This window comes from Lissotriton helveticus, chromosome 6 (genome assembly GCF_964261635.1).
Source record: "Lissotriton helveticus chromosome 6, aLisHel1.1, whole genome shotgun sequence".
Lineage (NCBI taxonomy): Eukaryota > Metazoa > Chordata > Amphibia > Caudata > Salamandridae > Lissotriton > Lissotriton helveticus.
Window position 1 is genome coordinate 1,061,601,351 of NC_136067.1, and position 16,751 is coordinate 1,061,618,101.

Sequence of the window (16,751 nt, forward strand, 5' to 3'; positions counted from 1 at the left end):
ATTTTTTGGGTTCAGGGTCAGTTTGGGGTTTTTGGGTAAAGGGGTATTTTTAGGGTTCAGGGTCAGTTTTGAGTTTTTGGGTAAAAGGGGTATTTTTTGGGTTCAGGGTCAGTTTTGGGTTTTTGGGTAAAAGGGTACAGTGTAAAAATTAAATATAATTAAATTTAAATTACATTAAATTAAATTGATTAAATTAAATTAAATTAATTAAATTAAATTACATTAAATTAAATTAAATTCATTTAATTAAATTAAATTAAATTACATTATATTAATTTTAATTAAATATTAAAAAATAATATATACTTACCAATACTTACGTTGTAATTGTATGCGTTGTAAAGGTATATGCGTTGTAAATACATGCGTGGTAATGGTATGCGTTGTCATGGATCCTGCGTTGTAAAAAATGCGTGGTAATGGTAGGCGTGGTAAAAGTATGCGTTGTAACGTCATACATCCCCTTTAGACACCTGACACAACGTGCATTCTACTTCCAGTGCCAGTACAAGCTTTGAAATCTTCCCACCAAGGTGTCTTACTGCTTTTGCTTTGCTATTTACAATTTAAATGCAAATTATTTTTTTTATTTTTAAACATCTTCATGTATAATAAAAGAACAATTGATGACTAAATAGCAGAATTAGGGCCTGATTTAGAGGTTATCACGGAGGGTATTCCATCGCAAAGGCAACAGAGTACCCTTTCTGCCAAATTGAAGGTCAAACCCGCCTGATATACAGATGAGCAGGCCTTCAGTCTGTAGACGACTGGCACTATTCCATCTACGCTGCCTTTGGCCATTCGTCCGCCCACATGATTTAGAGCGGCCACAAGTAGCGGTATGTAAAAACTTTTTAATGACCACCACACCATGGGAGAAAACTCCCATGATGATGGGGTCAGTGTTTTTTTTATTTAAAAAAAAAGACTAAATACCCCTTTGGGATTTTGTTTTTCGAAATAAAAAAAAGGAAAATTAAAGTGTGCGATGTGGTGGCATCATGCTCACCGAGCCACATGGCACACTTTCAATGCATTTACAGGAACAGCCATGACAGAGGTTTCCGTAAATGCAAGAGATGTCTACTGAGCCGGCAGACCTCTCTAAATTAAGTGGGCAGAGAACCCTCACCATGGTGGGAGCAAAGTTCTCAACCACGGCAATGGTACTAACACCAGCCGTCAAACTCAAAATTAGGCCCTTTATTTTCAAATTGTGAGCTTGCTGGAAATAGCCAATGAATGTAATCATAATTAGTATGTTTTCTGAAAATAAAGAGATTTTTTTAAGTGTTCAGTAGTGTCTGGGGCTATACTTTTAGAACTGAATCTGGATAAAAATCAGTTGTCATTGTAGCTATTTCCCAAAATAAACAGTCAAGAGGATGTGATTATAAGTTTACAACTTTTAATATCATTGACTATTCCACTGAAATTACTACTCCTCAAAAGACTGTGGTGATTTATTCCCACTCTCCTCAGCATCCTACTAATTTGGATTCAGATTGGTTGCAATAGTTTGTTTGCCAAAAATTCATCATGGCCTTTGCTAAAGCCATGCAAAATTTGGGACGCTCATTGTTTTCCCTTATCCACCGTGGCAGCTCAATCTGGATACCGTCCACCAGCCCTGACTTCTTAGAACCAAACCTTTCGGTGATATAACCACCTGGAAAATAGTTTCCACCACTGGGACCAGGGTTTTTGGGAGAAGGAACACAAATGTATTTGTTAATACCATTCTGCTCTTCAATAAAGTTCCCTAGGCTTCTTTCTCCCCTAAGAAGTGTTTCAAAAGGGATTTCCCTGTGCTCCTGTGAGAGTTGGTAAATGGATGACTGAGCTGCAGTAAATCTACCAGAATCAAGGCTTGCTTTGGACAAGGTGTATCCCAGCTCTATCCATTGTTCAGGATGGACCTGGCCATGAATATCCACCAGAAGCCCCCTTCCCATCTGGGATTTTGACTTATTTATGAAATCCATAAACTCCTTCCATGCTATCTCTGCCTGGAGTACCCCAAAAGTAGCCTCCTCCTTTTCCCTGTTGGCATCCAGCTTGGATCTTCCCAGGTGATTTATCACAATGTGAGGGCAGTATCCACCAGTGAGAGCGCAGATTTCCTTAGCGAGATTTAATGCCACGTTTAAGGTATACTTGTCTTGCAATGTCGAAACTTTACACTTCTCTGAGTCTTTCTGCGATCCAGCAGGGCAATTGTGAGTAAACTGGCAGGTGGCAGAATCTGAGTTCCAGCATCCTGCATCTCGGTTTGGTATTTCAGTTGGTAGCTTATCTCCACCATGTGGTACAGTGATAATCATGTTCATGTTACCAACTCTGTATTCGGTGTAGTTTTTCAGACCAAAGAACACATCCTGGCTTCTGGTATATTGAGGTGCCGTGTACAGAAGGCACACGAAATTCAGCCACACCCTGAGAAGCAGTTGAGCCATCTTGCATTCCTGAGAAGAAATAAACATTATTAAAACCTCTGGACAAAAGTGAACGATCAGATTTAATTTTGAAGCACTTCACTTAAAAATAATGCAAATTTTTTCTGCCCTTCCTTAGAGCTAGGAGATGACAAAATAGAAGTACTTTAAAAGGTTTGCATTTATTGTTTCTTTTTGTTTAAAGGTTTTTTAGCACTACCAATAATCCCTTTCTATGTATTGCAGCACATGTAGGGGCCTTTTCACAAAGTTTGGTTTACATGTGGAAATTTCCACACGTGCAGATTACACTTACACCTAGGTAGATATCTTATGGATGAAATGCACCATTTTCTTGCAGAGATCTCCACTTAGATTTGGACTTCCATGTCTCCACCCCTCAAATTAGGGTATGAAAACTCTTAGGGACAACTTTACAACTACAAAGGTTCTATTTGTAACTTTCTGTTTGCGGTGGGGTTCTTCTAACAATGGGGCAAGAATCTCTGCATAGAAAGCAAGAGGGAAAATAACATTACATTAAAAATAAATATTGTGTACTTTAAAAAAAGTATATATTAAAACACATTTTGCTAATTCCTGACTAACACAGTACCAGGGGTCAATGTACCTGTGCTAAAAGACAACATAATATCACATTTTATTTTATTTTATTTAAAAATTCTCGCACCTCACCCTTACTAAAACCGATGCAAATACAAATTGTGTAAATAATCTTATAGAGGAGAGTATACATCACAATACTCTTACCACTTTCACAGAAATGGTGAATTTAGCATAATTTATTGGTTTGATTACGTGGAGTTGTTTAGTTGAAATATTCCCGACTGCCTTGTTCTTCTATATGGTTATGGAGCTCCTCTGTGACTTGCAATATTCTTACAATGTACTGCAGGGGATATTAGATCTCATATACAATAGGTGCCATGTGACACACCCAGTCACCTATATATTTTTTTTAATTTCAACAAGTTTTATTGTTTTTACATACACATAAAACATGAAACATACATTCTTCATGGAAATCTCGTTACAGTGTCTCCAGCTAAGGATCACTGGTTATTGAGGCGCTACTTTACAGATTGTTCGTACTAGACTGACCCCCTTGTCCAATTGCTCCCCTAGAGGGTAGAAAGAGGTGTGGAAAGGAAAGAAGGAAGAAATAAGAAAGGAGATGAAAAGATACAAGAAGTTTGCTATTCTTGCGACTGACTAGGTCCCGTGGGGGGGGGGGTATGAGGTCAGGCTGAGTGTCTTGTGTTGGTATAGTTCATGGCGGGTCATATGCGTCCAGGTATTTATCTAGGGCCTCCCACATGCCCCTGCGTTGTTGTTTCCACGGTGATTGTTGGAGGGCAATTGTGTCCGCCCCCCTCAGGTATGTCACCCAGTTGACCCAGACCTTGAAGGTTGCCTTGGAGGTGTCATTCCAGATGGTGAGGACTATTTTTATCGCTGCTGTCATAAGCTGGTCATATAGGTCTCTATCTTGTTGTGAGTCTAGCTCTGTAGTTAGGAATGCAGTTGTGAGGGAGGCAAATTCTGGCTTGAGTGTACATCCTAGTGAATTGTTTATGAAGTTGACGATTTTATTCCAGAATTTGCTGACCTTGGGACATTGGTATATTAGGTGTGCCAGGTCGCCCTTCGCTTTGTCGCAGTTCCAGCAAAGGTCGTTCTCTCTGAGTCCTAAAGTCGCCAGATGAGCTGGTGTCCAATAGATCTTGTGTAATGTCCAGGATTTTGTCTGTGCTAGTGCTGGGGAGATTTTTTTTGTGTGGGGGAAGACCATAGAAGTTGTAGTTCTTTATCGCTAAGTGTGGCCCCCAGTTCTTTCTCCCAGTATGGGGTTACTTTTTTGTTTAGCTTTGTGGATCCGGGTCGTAGTAGGCAGTACAGATGTAACACCTGGCGTATTGTTCTGTTAATGTTATTCATGTACTGGATGATGGAGGGTTTGCGCTTACTGAGTTTCGCTTTAGACAGGGCGGTTCTAATCTTAAGTAAGTTATAAAATTCTTATTAAGGGATGTTAAAGGTGGCTGGGGTATCTTCCACATCTAGCTGGCTCGGGTAGGAGATGCCCATTCTCTTCCATGACTCTATAGATAGTTGTTTTCCCCTGTACTTTATCTTCCTGCTCCCCTATAATGATTCCCATCTCGTGTTTTTTATGCTGATGTCCATTTTTTGGTCTACTTTGAGCAGGGCATTACGTGTGTTTTTGAGTATTGGGTTAGTGGGGTGTGTGCATTTATTGGCTGTGAGGAGGGTTATGGGCTTAAGGTTATCTAGTAGGCTCCTATCGATGTTGAGCCAGACTGGCGCATAGTCTTGTTCAGGGAGAACCCAGTATGCCCCTTGTTTTGCGAGGAAAGCAGTTTGGAACATTTTGAAGTCTGCCAGGTTCAGCCCTCCTAGATTCTTATGTAGCCTTAGCTTCTTCAGGCTCATCCTCGCTCTCTTAGCCCTCCACAAAAATGTGTCGATCAGCTTGTCTATTTTTGGGTGGAAATCGTCTGTTAGTGTTAGGGGAAGCATGTTGGCTAAGTAATTGACCATTGGTGTGATCATCATTTTGATTGTCTCCATCCTCCCCAACCATGTTATGTATCTAGGTGACCATGCTTCGAGGAGCCCCCTTATGTTTGCAACTAACTGGCTCTCATTCTGATCTAGTGTGCTCCTGAGGTCCCTGCAGAATTGTATTCCCAGGTAATTAATGAACCCGGTCTGCCAGGCAAGGCCTGAATCCCCCAGTGTTTCTTTGGTGGTGTGTATGTTAAGGGGTTTACACTCCAATTTGTCTTTGTTTATCTTAAATCCAGAGTGGATGGAATACTTTCCTATGGTCTCCATTAGGACATTGATAGAAGATTGAGGTATTCCCATTATTATATGAATGTCATCCGCATATGCGGCTAGTTTAACTGTCACCTCATTGATGGTAAAACCCCTCATCTTGTCATTGGCACAGATATCTCTGAACAGTGGCTCTAGGGCCAGCAGAAATAGCAAGGGCGACAGAGGACAGCCCTGTCTTGTCCCCCGCTGGAGGTTGAAGGGTTCTGAGACCGCTCCGTTGATTACTATCCTTGCACTAGGGTTTTTATATAGGGCTATTACTTTGTTTGTGAATGCCTCCCCCAGGTTGAAAATCCGCAAGCACTGCTCTAGGAAGTGCCAGTATACCCTGTCAAACGCTTTCTCGGCGTCTAATGTTATGGCCACCGCAGGCTCATTAGTCTCCGCAGATCGCTCTAGTATGTGACACAGGAGTCTTTTGTTGTCATGCGACATGCGCGTCTTTAGGAATCCTACTTGTGCATTGCTTATTAACTTTGGCAATACCCTGTTCAGTCTTGAAGCCAGTATTTTCGCATAGATTTTGCAATCTACATTGATTAGTGAGATAGGTCTATAATTTTGGGGTAGTTGTGTGTTCTTGCCTTCTTTTGGGATTACTACTATGTTTGCTTCAGACATTGACTGAGTCACTGCTCCTGCCTTATCCTGGTGGTTGAAGACTTTCTTCATGGTAGGGGTAAAGAGGCCCAGGAATGTTTTGTAAAATGTGGTCGTGTAGCCATCCGGACCTGGGGCCTTGTTGTCTCTAAGAGACTTCACTGCCCCCTCAATTTCTGCTTCGCTTATCTCCTGTCCTAGGGTGCGTGCTTCCTCGTCTGTTATCTTTGGTAGGTTTAGTCTTCCTAGGTACCCTGTGCTTCCTTTCACATCCAAGGACTGGTCTTCCTTGCATAGATCCTGGTAAAATTTGCTGGAGGTTCTTAGTATCTGCTTCTGGCTTGTGTGTGTGTTGTTTTTCGAGTCAGTGATCGATGATATGGAGTGTTGCTTTTCTTAATGCTTTAGATAAGAGGCTAGACTCTTCCCTGCCTTGTTAGCTTCACAGAGGTAGATTGCCTGATGCTTGTTCACCCACAGTCCTGACCTTTCGCTCAGGATTTTATTGTATTTGTATTTCCTCTTTGTGAGCATTACTAATGTGGAACTGTTCTTTGGCTCTGAGATATGTGCTGCTTCTAGTCCTTTTATTTCTTCTTCCAGTTGCTCTAGTTGAGCTTTTGCCCTCTTTTTCATTTTTCCTTTAGTCTCTATTATTGTGCCCCTGATTGTTGCCTTAAGTGAGTCCCATACGGACCTAGGGTCCATGTCCGGTGTGTCATTAAGTCTTGCATATTCTTTAATGCCTTCTTCTATTTTATTTTTGTTGTTCTGTTCTGCCAGGACATCGCTGTTGAACCTCCATCTACGTGGTAGGTCCTCGTTATGTCGTCCGCACAGCAATAGGCTGAGGCACGAGTGGTCTGAGATAGTCCTAGCCACTATGTCTGAGTGGTCTATTAAGTGTGTGTGTGTACCTGAGATTAAAATGTAATCTATCCTGCTGTAGGAATTGTGTGGGTTGGAGTAGAATGTGTAGTCTCTGGTGACTGGGTATTGCAGACGCCATGGGTACTTGAGATTGTATTTGATGCAGATGTTCCTTAAAGTGCCTTGAGATTTAGGCGGTAGTGAGAGGCAGTGTGATTGTCTGTCTAGTGTATGGTCTAGTGCAATATTAAAATCACCTGCCACTACTAGTAATTCCTTTTGGGGGATTCCATCCAGTCCCCTCGATACTCCCTCCCAAAAATCTGGGTCATCTTTGTTCGGCCCGTATATGTTAGCAAGATGAATGGTCTCTTCTCCTCTTTTTAACTGTGTGATGAGTATCCTCCCTGTCTCATCATTCTGTTGGTCCACTATCTTAATTTTGGAGTTCCTAGATACCAGCGTGATCACCCCCTGCTTCTTACCAGATGCTGGGGAGCAGGCCATCTTACCAATACACCTCGCACTTAGGGCCCTATTATGATGGCGCCCAGGAAGAGGGACCGTCCGCATGGGCAGCGGCGGTCCCTCCATGGCAATTAGGATGTGACCGCCACCCTGGCGGTCACATCCCCTACCTTTAACATTGCGGCGGATGCTGCTTCAAGCAGCACCCGCCGCAAGGTTAAAAAATGCATGTTGACCTTTGCATGCACGAAGCAGCAGGCACCGCGTGGTGCCTGCTGCTTCGTGCACGCAAAGGCAGGGGGGTACCATAGGTACCCCCCATGTGCAACCCCCACCCCCCCTTTACCCCTGGGGGCCCGCAACGGGCCCCCAAACAAAAGACCGCATGCCTTTCCACTGCAGAAATGCCGCCGTGGAAAGGCATAGGACCGCAGACATCCTAATATGCCTGGCTGATAGACACCGCCAGACATGTTAGAGTCGGAAGGCGACCGTGGAGGAAAAGCTGCGGACTAAAAAAATATCCATCCTAATCTGACGGGGGGTATTTCTTCAGTCCGCAGCGGATAATCCGCATCCTCCCACCCGACGGCGGCTTCCGCCGGCACGGAGGATGCGAATTATCCGCAATCATAATGGGCCCCTATGTCTTTGTGAGTCTTCTAGTGAGAGTCTGATTTCCTGCAGTAGGAGAACGTCTCCTTTGGTCTTAGCTAGATAGTCCTTTTTAAAGGGTGGTTGAGACCTTTAACATTTAGAGACACTATTTTTAGATTTGAAGCTAGTGAGCTACTGTTGGGGTGTGTCACTGGTGATTGTGGCCGTTTTTTCTCGTGCGTTCTGAGAGTGGTTAGATCGTTTTTAGCACTTAATTTCCGTGTGTGTTGTCTGTGTTTTCTTGTGTAGGGCCCGACCCCCCCAAGGGTCTGGTTCCCTGTTCCTTCTTGTAAGTGTAGGAAAAGTTGATATCAAAGTGATAGAGTAGAGGACAATGGATATCGTATGTGTATATAGACGAAACAGACAGTACAAACAGCCCTCCCCCCTCCCTAAACCCTCCTCCCCTCCCTCCCTCCACCCCCCCTAGCAAAACATCGTACACTGGACGTGCGACAGCAATATCCCTGCTCCGTCCCCCCCCCCGGGAGATCATACTCTTGGATTCAGTTGCCTTCTCCCCCCCTTCCTCGTTTCATAGGGGACCAACCCATTGTCGGTGTGCATTGTGTTTTTTTCGAGAAGTTCCTCAGGTATCTCAAATTATGTGTCCTCCTCCCACGCCATTTGGCTAACCCTAGAGTCCCCCGGTTAGTAGAAGAGGTTTTAATGTACACCACAGCTTGACTGCTTAAGAGTCGTTGGGCGGGCAGCCAACTTGTGTCACTGACATTTGGGGTGATCTGTTGTTAGTTCTCTCCTATGTGTTGGGCTTTCCCCCCACTTCCTCCCACCCCCCTCCTCCCTCCATTAGGTTCCCTTTAGCGCTATTTCTATAGAGGAAAAGGATATATTGTTTGCTAAAGTTCTTGTCCTTAGATTCCTCTGATTGGTCAACAGTCTCATATCTTTGGCATCACGGCATCACATATGTTCTCGGGTGTTCCGTTGTGGTTGTTTTCTTGTGTTGTGTTTGTCAGGCTGAGATAGTTGGTTCGTTCCCCTTTTTTTTTTTTTCTGTCCGTATGAGGTAGATGCGTTGTTTCTTTATGGTCCAAGGTAGTCGCTTGTTGATTTTCTGAGGTAGATGCGGTTATCTTTTGCGCCTTTCGAAGCTTGTTTCATCTCTGCCGTTACTCCACTCTTAGTTCTGGTGACGCTCTTCTTTTACTTGTTCCCGCTTGTGCTGTTTCCATTACTTGCTGTAATGGTCCTTTCAGGTATCTGTTCAGCTCACCCGGTTCCTCAAAGAAGATCGTCTTTCCTTTGCCAATGATTTTGAATTTCGCATGCCCTGCGAAAGCGAATGTTATGTTCTCTTTCCTCAGTTTGTCCCTCAGCGCTAAAAAGCCTTTTGTCGTGTCTACCGTTGTCTTGGATTGGCCCTGCATGAGGATTATTCTGTGCCCATTCCATTGCATATTCTGTGTCTTCCTTGCCACCCCGAAAATAGCTTCAGTGTGCATTGAGTGTAATGGTTTGCAAATGATTGGGCGCGGACCTGCCCGGTTTGCCGATTTGACAGCTGGGACTCTGTATACCTTGTCAAGCTCAAGTGGTTGCCTGAATTTGATTCCCGTTATTTTTGGGATCAGCACCTCAATTAGGGCCATGCATGACCCTGTTTTGTCCTCCTCCCCCTCCGGCACACCTAGAATTCTTATGTTGCCTTTCCTGTGTTTGTCCTCCAACTCTGCGGTCTGACTTTGTAGCATTAGCGTGGTTTTGAATAGTGCATAGAGGGTTTTACTTGTTTGTTGGTCTTCATTCTCAATATTGCTAACTCGCTGCTCGACTACCATCAGCCTGTTATTTGCAGCATGGATGTCTGCTCTGACAGCTGCCAGTTCCAGCTGGATAGCGTCTGTGGTTTGTTTCGTTGTTTTGGCTAGATCATGGACCTCAGCCAGGATCATGTCGAGTGTGGAATTGATATCTTGCTTTTGTTTGATGGGGGAGTCTGTTTGTATGTCTCCCTTCTTTTCTTGCTGCTGGAATTTCCCCTCTGTCCTGGCCATGGTTGTCAGGCCTCTTCTGGTTAATTGGAGCTTGTATCTCTTGTCCTCCTTTTTGAGCTGTGATTAGTTGTCTCTGCAGTGGCAGGGGTACGATCGTGCTAAGGTTGTCTGTGGAGTTTCCTTGGGTTAAGACTCTTGTCTCTTGACTTCTCTTCTGCTCCTGGGTCCTCCGCGCAGCTTTTGTAGTAGCCACCTCCACTGTTTCTCCCCTAACCCTTATGCCTGGGGTGTCCTATTTTTCTTCTTTTGGATGCGATTCGTTGAGCACAGTTTTTCTTTCTTGGCCTCTAAGATTGTTGACCAGACTCCTCTAGCAGGTCTCAGCTGTGCTCTTAGTGCATATATCTGTGGCCCCCCCTTGTGTCGGACCCAAATGCTAGGTACTGTCTTCTGTTGTCCTTTTGATATACTCCCACTGGTAGACTTTCTCAGCGGGTTTAGCCCTCCTCACAGATAGTTTGTGTTTTGGCTCTTTCTGAACTCCAGCGGAGTGATGCAGCGCTGCCGGTGTTGCCAGCCCCCCCACCCCCGTCCCCGTCCCGGTCTCCGCTTGCTTGTGTTGGTCTGAAACTCTGGGGCTGTTCTCCTGTAAGGGGGCCCAGCTTTCCTGCTAGATTAGCAACCTTGCACGTTGGGGCTCGCAGCCTCTTTTAGCCTCAGTTACTGCTTGTTGTTAAGTTTTTTGGGGGGAGAGTGCCGATGGGCTTTTTTGTCTCTCTTGCCTGTAGGCCAGCCTGGTCCCGAGATGACCCTGCTCGCGGTTGCCGGCTCTTCTGAGGTATCTCAGCGTTTTTTTGTTTTGGGCATTTACAGGTGTGGATTCAGTTTCCCGACTCAAGTGCTTCTACCCCTCCTCTGTTGGGATGGTTGGGGTCTGTCTTACTAGAGCAATACTCTTCCTCCTTGCATTGTTTTATTTTTTTATTAGTGCAAAATGGTGGCCCCCCTAATACTTGCAGTTTCGTTTCCTTAATGCTCTCGACGGGCATAACAGTCAACTTCTCACCTCCGCTTCTTGCCGTCAGCCCTAGCACAGCCAGGAACCGTTGCCCCCCCCAGTGACTCCTTTTGCGACTCCTTTTACTCTGCCTGGGCACTTCGTACTCCTATTGAGCATCCGCTGTTGTCCGGTGTCTGGCTCTTCTCACAACCCCCTCAAAATGGCGGCTGCCTCTGTTCCTTGCAGTTTCGTTTCTCTCCGTCGGGTCCCGGCCATGAATCCGCTCCCTGCTAGATATCGAGTTCTCTTTGGGTGCAATCTGTGTAATCCTCGGACGTGTGCCTCTACGACTCCCTTTGCCCTTCTTTGCACCCCATGCTATTTTTGGGTCTCTAGCTGCCTCTGGTTCCACCAGTGCCTTGTGGTTACGCTGGCTCGCTGCTCCTTCTTCAGAATGGCGGCCCCCTCATGCGGTTGCGGTTTCGTTACTGCCCTCCGGTCTATGTACGCTGGATTTCTCACATGTTCATCTATGTGCACCTACCGGGTGAGTGAGTGGGAGAACACTGCTTTGTTTGCCTCCTCGCCCTCGAACTTGTACTGCCTCTCGTCTTTCATCTTCAGGGGTTGGGGGTCTCCCGGGGCTGGCTCTTACCAGATGCACGCCATCTTTGGATCTTTCCTGCCCTCTTGTGCTTGAGCTTCTTCCAGAGATTTCTCTTCTATGTCGCACCTCCAGCGCTCCAAAATCTGCCTCTACCAGCCACGCTATTCAGACGTCCTCCGTGATGTTTACTTCTCGTTTCAGTTCGGCATTTCTGGCATATGTCCTTAGTTTGCTCCCAGGGTATGACGGAGCACAGATCTTGGGTGAGTTTCACCATTGCAATCCAAGCCACGCCCCCTGTCACCTATTATAAACAAAGGCGTCAGACCTCAACTGTAATAACTTATTACTGTTGAGTTCTGAAGTCACAGTGCCTGCTGCCAGAACCAGCAGCAGAGAGGAAAGGCAGGTTATGTCACAGGGCATAATTAAAGCAGCGATTTAAGGAAAAAAACAAAATGTTACTTTTCTTTCTTCTGCTCTGTTTTACTTGCTGTAAAGTGCCAAGCAGAAAGGAGATATTTATGGCAACATGTTAATGTTTTGCACTTCTTAGGTAATTATAGAAACATAAGTGTCTTTCTGCATGTTTCTACACATTTTGAGCTAAGGTGCCTTCTAAAAAAAAACTGACTTGTATTAAACTGATTATAATATCTTTCTGCAAAAAATATCTAACATCTTTTTTGATGTTTGAACTAGAGATTCTGTTCTTATTCCTCATGTTTGCAAATATCCTCTCTTTTTCATATGAAAGACCTACGCACCAAGGATGCAAATGGTTTGTGGGGAAAGGTGATAGTATGACCATGTATTATAATGAATAAAGTACCTCTTGCTGTACATAGGGATATTTCAAGTCACCTCAGAGTTCCATCCCCTTATAAAGGAGCTTGGTCTTCAGCGTTGTTCCTCTAAATGGACATAGAAGTCCTCAGTGACTTGCAATACCCTTATAATGTATGGTAGGGCGGTTTTTCATGCCATATATTTGAAACCTTTATTGAACAATTTTTGAGAAAAGTTTGAGAGACTTTTCTCAATTTTCTATTAAGGAGGGAGTTCATAGTTTGCCATCCCCAAAACCCGCAACAAGCCACACTTTGAGAACAATTACAGCCAAGCTGATGAACTATGCAAAAAGAACTATTGATGGGCAGAATGCAGAACAATGTCATACATTCACCCCAGTACAGAGATCCGGGCCTAAATCCATTGTTTTTTTGCTCACCATGCCATTACAGTTTTGACGCTGCCATATGTAAATCAGTCTTGATCCTGCGCCAAATGGGAACAGTCCAGCCCAAACGACCTGGCCAGGTCCTCCCTGGACTGGAAACAAGCATCCTAGGACCAGTTTCGGGTTTACAGCCATCATCAGCCAGGATAGCTTGACTCTAGTGGCATGGAGAGCACAGGACCCACGTCTGGGCATACCCCTCCCACTCGGGTTGACAAATGCAAAAAGAACTATTGATGGACAGAATACAGAGCAATGTCATACATTCACCCCAGTACAGAGACCTGGGCCTAAATCCATCGTTTTTTTGCTCACCATGCCATTCCAGTTTTGACCCAGCCATATGCAAATCAGTCTTGACCCTGCACGCAATGGGAACAGTCCAGCCTGAACTGCCAGGTCAGGTCCTCCCTGGACTGGAAACAAGCATCCTAGGACTGGTTTCAGAAGGGTGACATACCCTGAAACCGGTCCCAGGATGCTTGTTTCCGGTCCAGGGAGGACCTGGCCTGGGCATTTGGTGTGGGCTGATCCCAAAGGGCACAGGGTCAAGACTGATTTGCAAATGGCTGGGTTCAAACTGGGTGGCGTAGAGGGCAAAAGAACGATGAATTTAACCCAGATCTTTTGACTGGGGGAGAATGTTTGCATTGTCAGCATTCTGTCCATCATCGTTTGCTGTAACACAAGCTGATGAACTATACAGATTGCAATCTTACCCTCAGCAAGGAGAAAGAGAATGAGATCTTACATATAAATGATTAAGAGTGTCTATCTTCCCTAACTTTACACAGCAGTTCAAAATGCCTTGAAAGCCTTTAATAGTGTTAAGAAAATACTTCGGGAATATAATGTTCAGTAGTCAATATTGTTCCCAGCTAAACTGCAAGTGATGCTTGATGTCAAGATTAATTTCATTACTTCATAGAAATCAGCCATGGAGCTGCTGGAAGATCAAACAGGGAAAAGCGCAGTCGCTTAAATGACCGAGAATTGGAGCTAGAGTACTTGGATGGAGAGAGCACTGTAAAACTGAGGTCCAGGATTACAATGTATGACTTGGCTAATGACTCCTGGGTAAACATTTTTGTATGTTAAAAATTGGGAAGATTTATAATTGATTAATCCACAACAAGTGCTGGGCACCTAGTAGTCAACGTGGTATTCAACGGTAGGATAAAGATTATGTGGGTATGCCAGTTACCTGATTTAAATGCCACAAGGTAGGTTGGGTAATATGTTTTAAATTCACTGACAGATTTCTGTTGCCGGTGTGTGTGTGGGGAGGCGGTTTATATTAGTTGGTGGTGGTTACAGTACTTGTTGTGTGTCCAAAATCCATTAGTACAACTAAAAAGATCCTTAAATACCTGATAGGGGGAAATGTCAGCATTTTAATGAAGCAGCACACACATCTACTGATACATACCCATGCAGGATTCATAATGCAACAGTGACATCACAGATACCCCTCATATAATATAACACAAGCTAGAATGGTACTCACCATGACACACTCCCAGATACATTTTAATTTAGTAAAAGCACTAATAGACAGTATTGGGCACCATGTAATATTACCTGGTATCACAGAAAGGCTAACTCTGACATTGTTTAACATTTATCCCGCCATTTTAGACATCCCTGGTTTGGGAAACAGCCATTACAAAGCAGCTGTTTCCCCGCATGTCACTACATCGCAAGTGTTACAACGCATGTGATGTAGCAACGCCTAGCCATTACTATGCATTGTTTTACATCGCATGTGCTTTTATAACGCATGGGATGTAATGGCGATCCACCTCGTTGTGAGGAAACTGAGGCTCTTCCGTTTCCTCACAAAGATGTGCACAGTGCAGTGCCCCTCAGACGACATGAGAGGAGGAGTGAGGAACCACAAGAGGTAAGGGGGAATTGGGCCTGGGGTGGCGGTGAATTTTGTAGGGTTTATGGTAGTGTTGTGGTGTGTGTGTAGTGCAGAGTAGGGTAGTGTTTTAGGGTTTAGGGTACTGTTGTAATGTGTATGTAGTGCAGGGTAGTGTTTTTGGGTTTAGGGTAGTGTTGTGGTGTGTGTGTAGTGTAGGGTAGTGTTTTAGGGTATAGGGTAGGGTAGTGTTTCAGAGTTTAGGGTAGTGTTGTTGTGTGTGTGTAGTTAGGGTAGTGTTTTAGGGTTTAGGGCAGGGGTGTGGTGTGTGTGTGTGTGTAGTGCAGGTTGTGTCTTAGGGTTTAGGTTGGTGTTCAGGTGTGTGTAGTGTGGGGTAGTGTTTTGGGGTTTAGGGTAGTGTCGGGGATTGGGCAGGGTAGTGTTAATGGAGGGAGAGAACTTGGGGTCAGGGTAGAGTCATGCAGGGGTACTACATTAGGGATTAGGGTAGGGCATGGTAGTGTCACTTACATTTCATACTTTTACCACATATATACCTTTACCATGCATGTCTTTGCATTGTAATGGCATGTGTGGTAAAGGTATATGCGTGGTAAAAATATGCGATGTAAGGGCATGTTGTTGTAATTTACAACCCGTAGTAATACCTGTGTTGTAATGGCAAGCGTGGTATAAGTACGCGTTGTAATGAGTCATATTCCCCTGGTTTTAACAAAGACACAATTAGACTAGGTGAGGAATTCCTGGATTCCCTGTGGATATAAGCTGGGGGTTTAGTGCTCGCATACAGGTCTTCCTAGACTGATCTAACTCTAAAGCAGTTGGTACATTTAGGAGCTGTAATACTTATAAGCTTATGGGAGCAACATAAACTGTTTGCCTTGTGGAGGCTTTTCCATGATGACTTGGCACAGTATATACATTTTTCAAACAAGCACGTTATATTCTCAAGAGCAGACCTCATGCTGATGTCTGGGTCCCTGAATATTTAGTTAGACAGTGTAGAGATTGGCCCACAAACACTTTTTGATCACTGCCCAGCAGTGACAACTATACAAATCTCTGGCTTGCAGTGCCCTGGGAACACAGGCAGATTCAAAGGGGATGGCATTACCCAAGGACGAGTGGAGGGGGTGGCTGATTAAAAAACAGCACCTCGGTCTTATCAGTGTTTAGCCTCAAGCAGTTGTCAGTCATCCAGGATGATATGTCAATCAGACACTGTTTGAAGTAGGTAAATGCTGCCTCAGAGTGATCTCTGAAGGAGAACACAAGCTGAGTATCATCAGCATATGAGACAAAACTTACACCATGCTGCTCTACTAGTGAGGCAGGGGGAGCGAAGTAGATATTAAAAAGAGTCAGGCTCAAGGCCCTCGAAAAAGGAGCAGAACCAGGCAAAAGTTGTCCCCATCACTCCCAACTGCCTGAGCCTGTCTAAAAGGATCTTATGAGACACTGTACCAAACGTTGCATACAAGTCCAGCAGCACCAGCATTACACAGCTACCTTTATCCATGGTCTCCCGTATTGTCTCTGCTACTTCCAGCAGAGCTGTCTCCATGCTGTATCCTGACATGAAGCCAGACTTGGAGTCATGAAGTAGTTTGTAAAACTCTAGGAATTCATATAGCTGTTTCTGTACTTCCTTCTCAAAGATTTTGGCTGGTGCTGGTAGGAGGGAAATGGGCCTAAAGTTTTTTAGTTCTGCAGGATCTGCTTCCTCTTTCTTGAGGATTGGCTGAACAAGTGCCAACTTCCAAATCGAAGGATAGATGCCAGTTCTCAGGGATGAGTTCCAAAGCAGATTTAGAGAGGGATTAAGTAGTGTGTTTTCAGAGACGTTTTGACACTATAGGTCACAACACTGCTCCCTAACAGCTAGAGCGGAGTCAGTTATAAGCTCCTAATTGCGGCACTGGATAGCCAGCAGAACAGCAGGTGCTGGCAGTGGCTGCTTTTGTTATAATATGAAGCACTGTGTTGTGATTCTCCCAGGAGCAACAGTATGCGTGACTAACGCATTTGGGGCCAGATGTAGGAAGGCTAATACCGGTCGGTAATGGTCGAAATTACCGAATTTCGGCCGTTACCGACCAATATTTGGCATTTGAGATGTAGGGGCCTAATTTAAGGATTCGG

General features: G+C 44.5%; 1 protein-coding gene across 4 annotated transcripts in view; it reads right to left on the reverse strand.

The window, feature by feature from the left end:
• Positions 1–1,394: 1,394 nt before the first annotated feature.
• Positions 1,395–16,751, reverse strand: part of LOC144763260 (uncharacterized) — a 133,578-nt gene continuing 118,221 nt past the window's right edge. For all 4 annotated transcript variants that reach the window (XM_078648709.1, XM_078648708.1, XM_078648710.1 and 1 more), the window contains one exon: positions 1,395–2,468. In XM_078648709.1, coding sequence (XP_078504835.1) covers positions 1,482–2,459 — 978 coding nt within the window. In that variant the 5' untranslated portion in view covers positions 2,460–2,468 and the 3' untranslated portion in view covers positions 1,395–1,481. The remainder of the gene's footprint in view (positions 2,469–16,751) is intronic.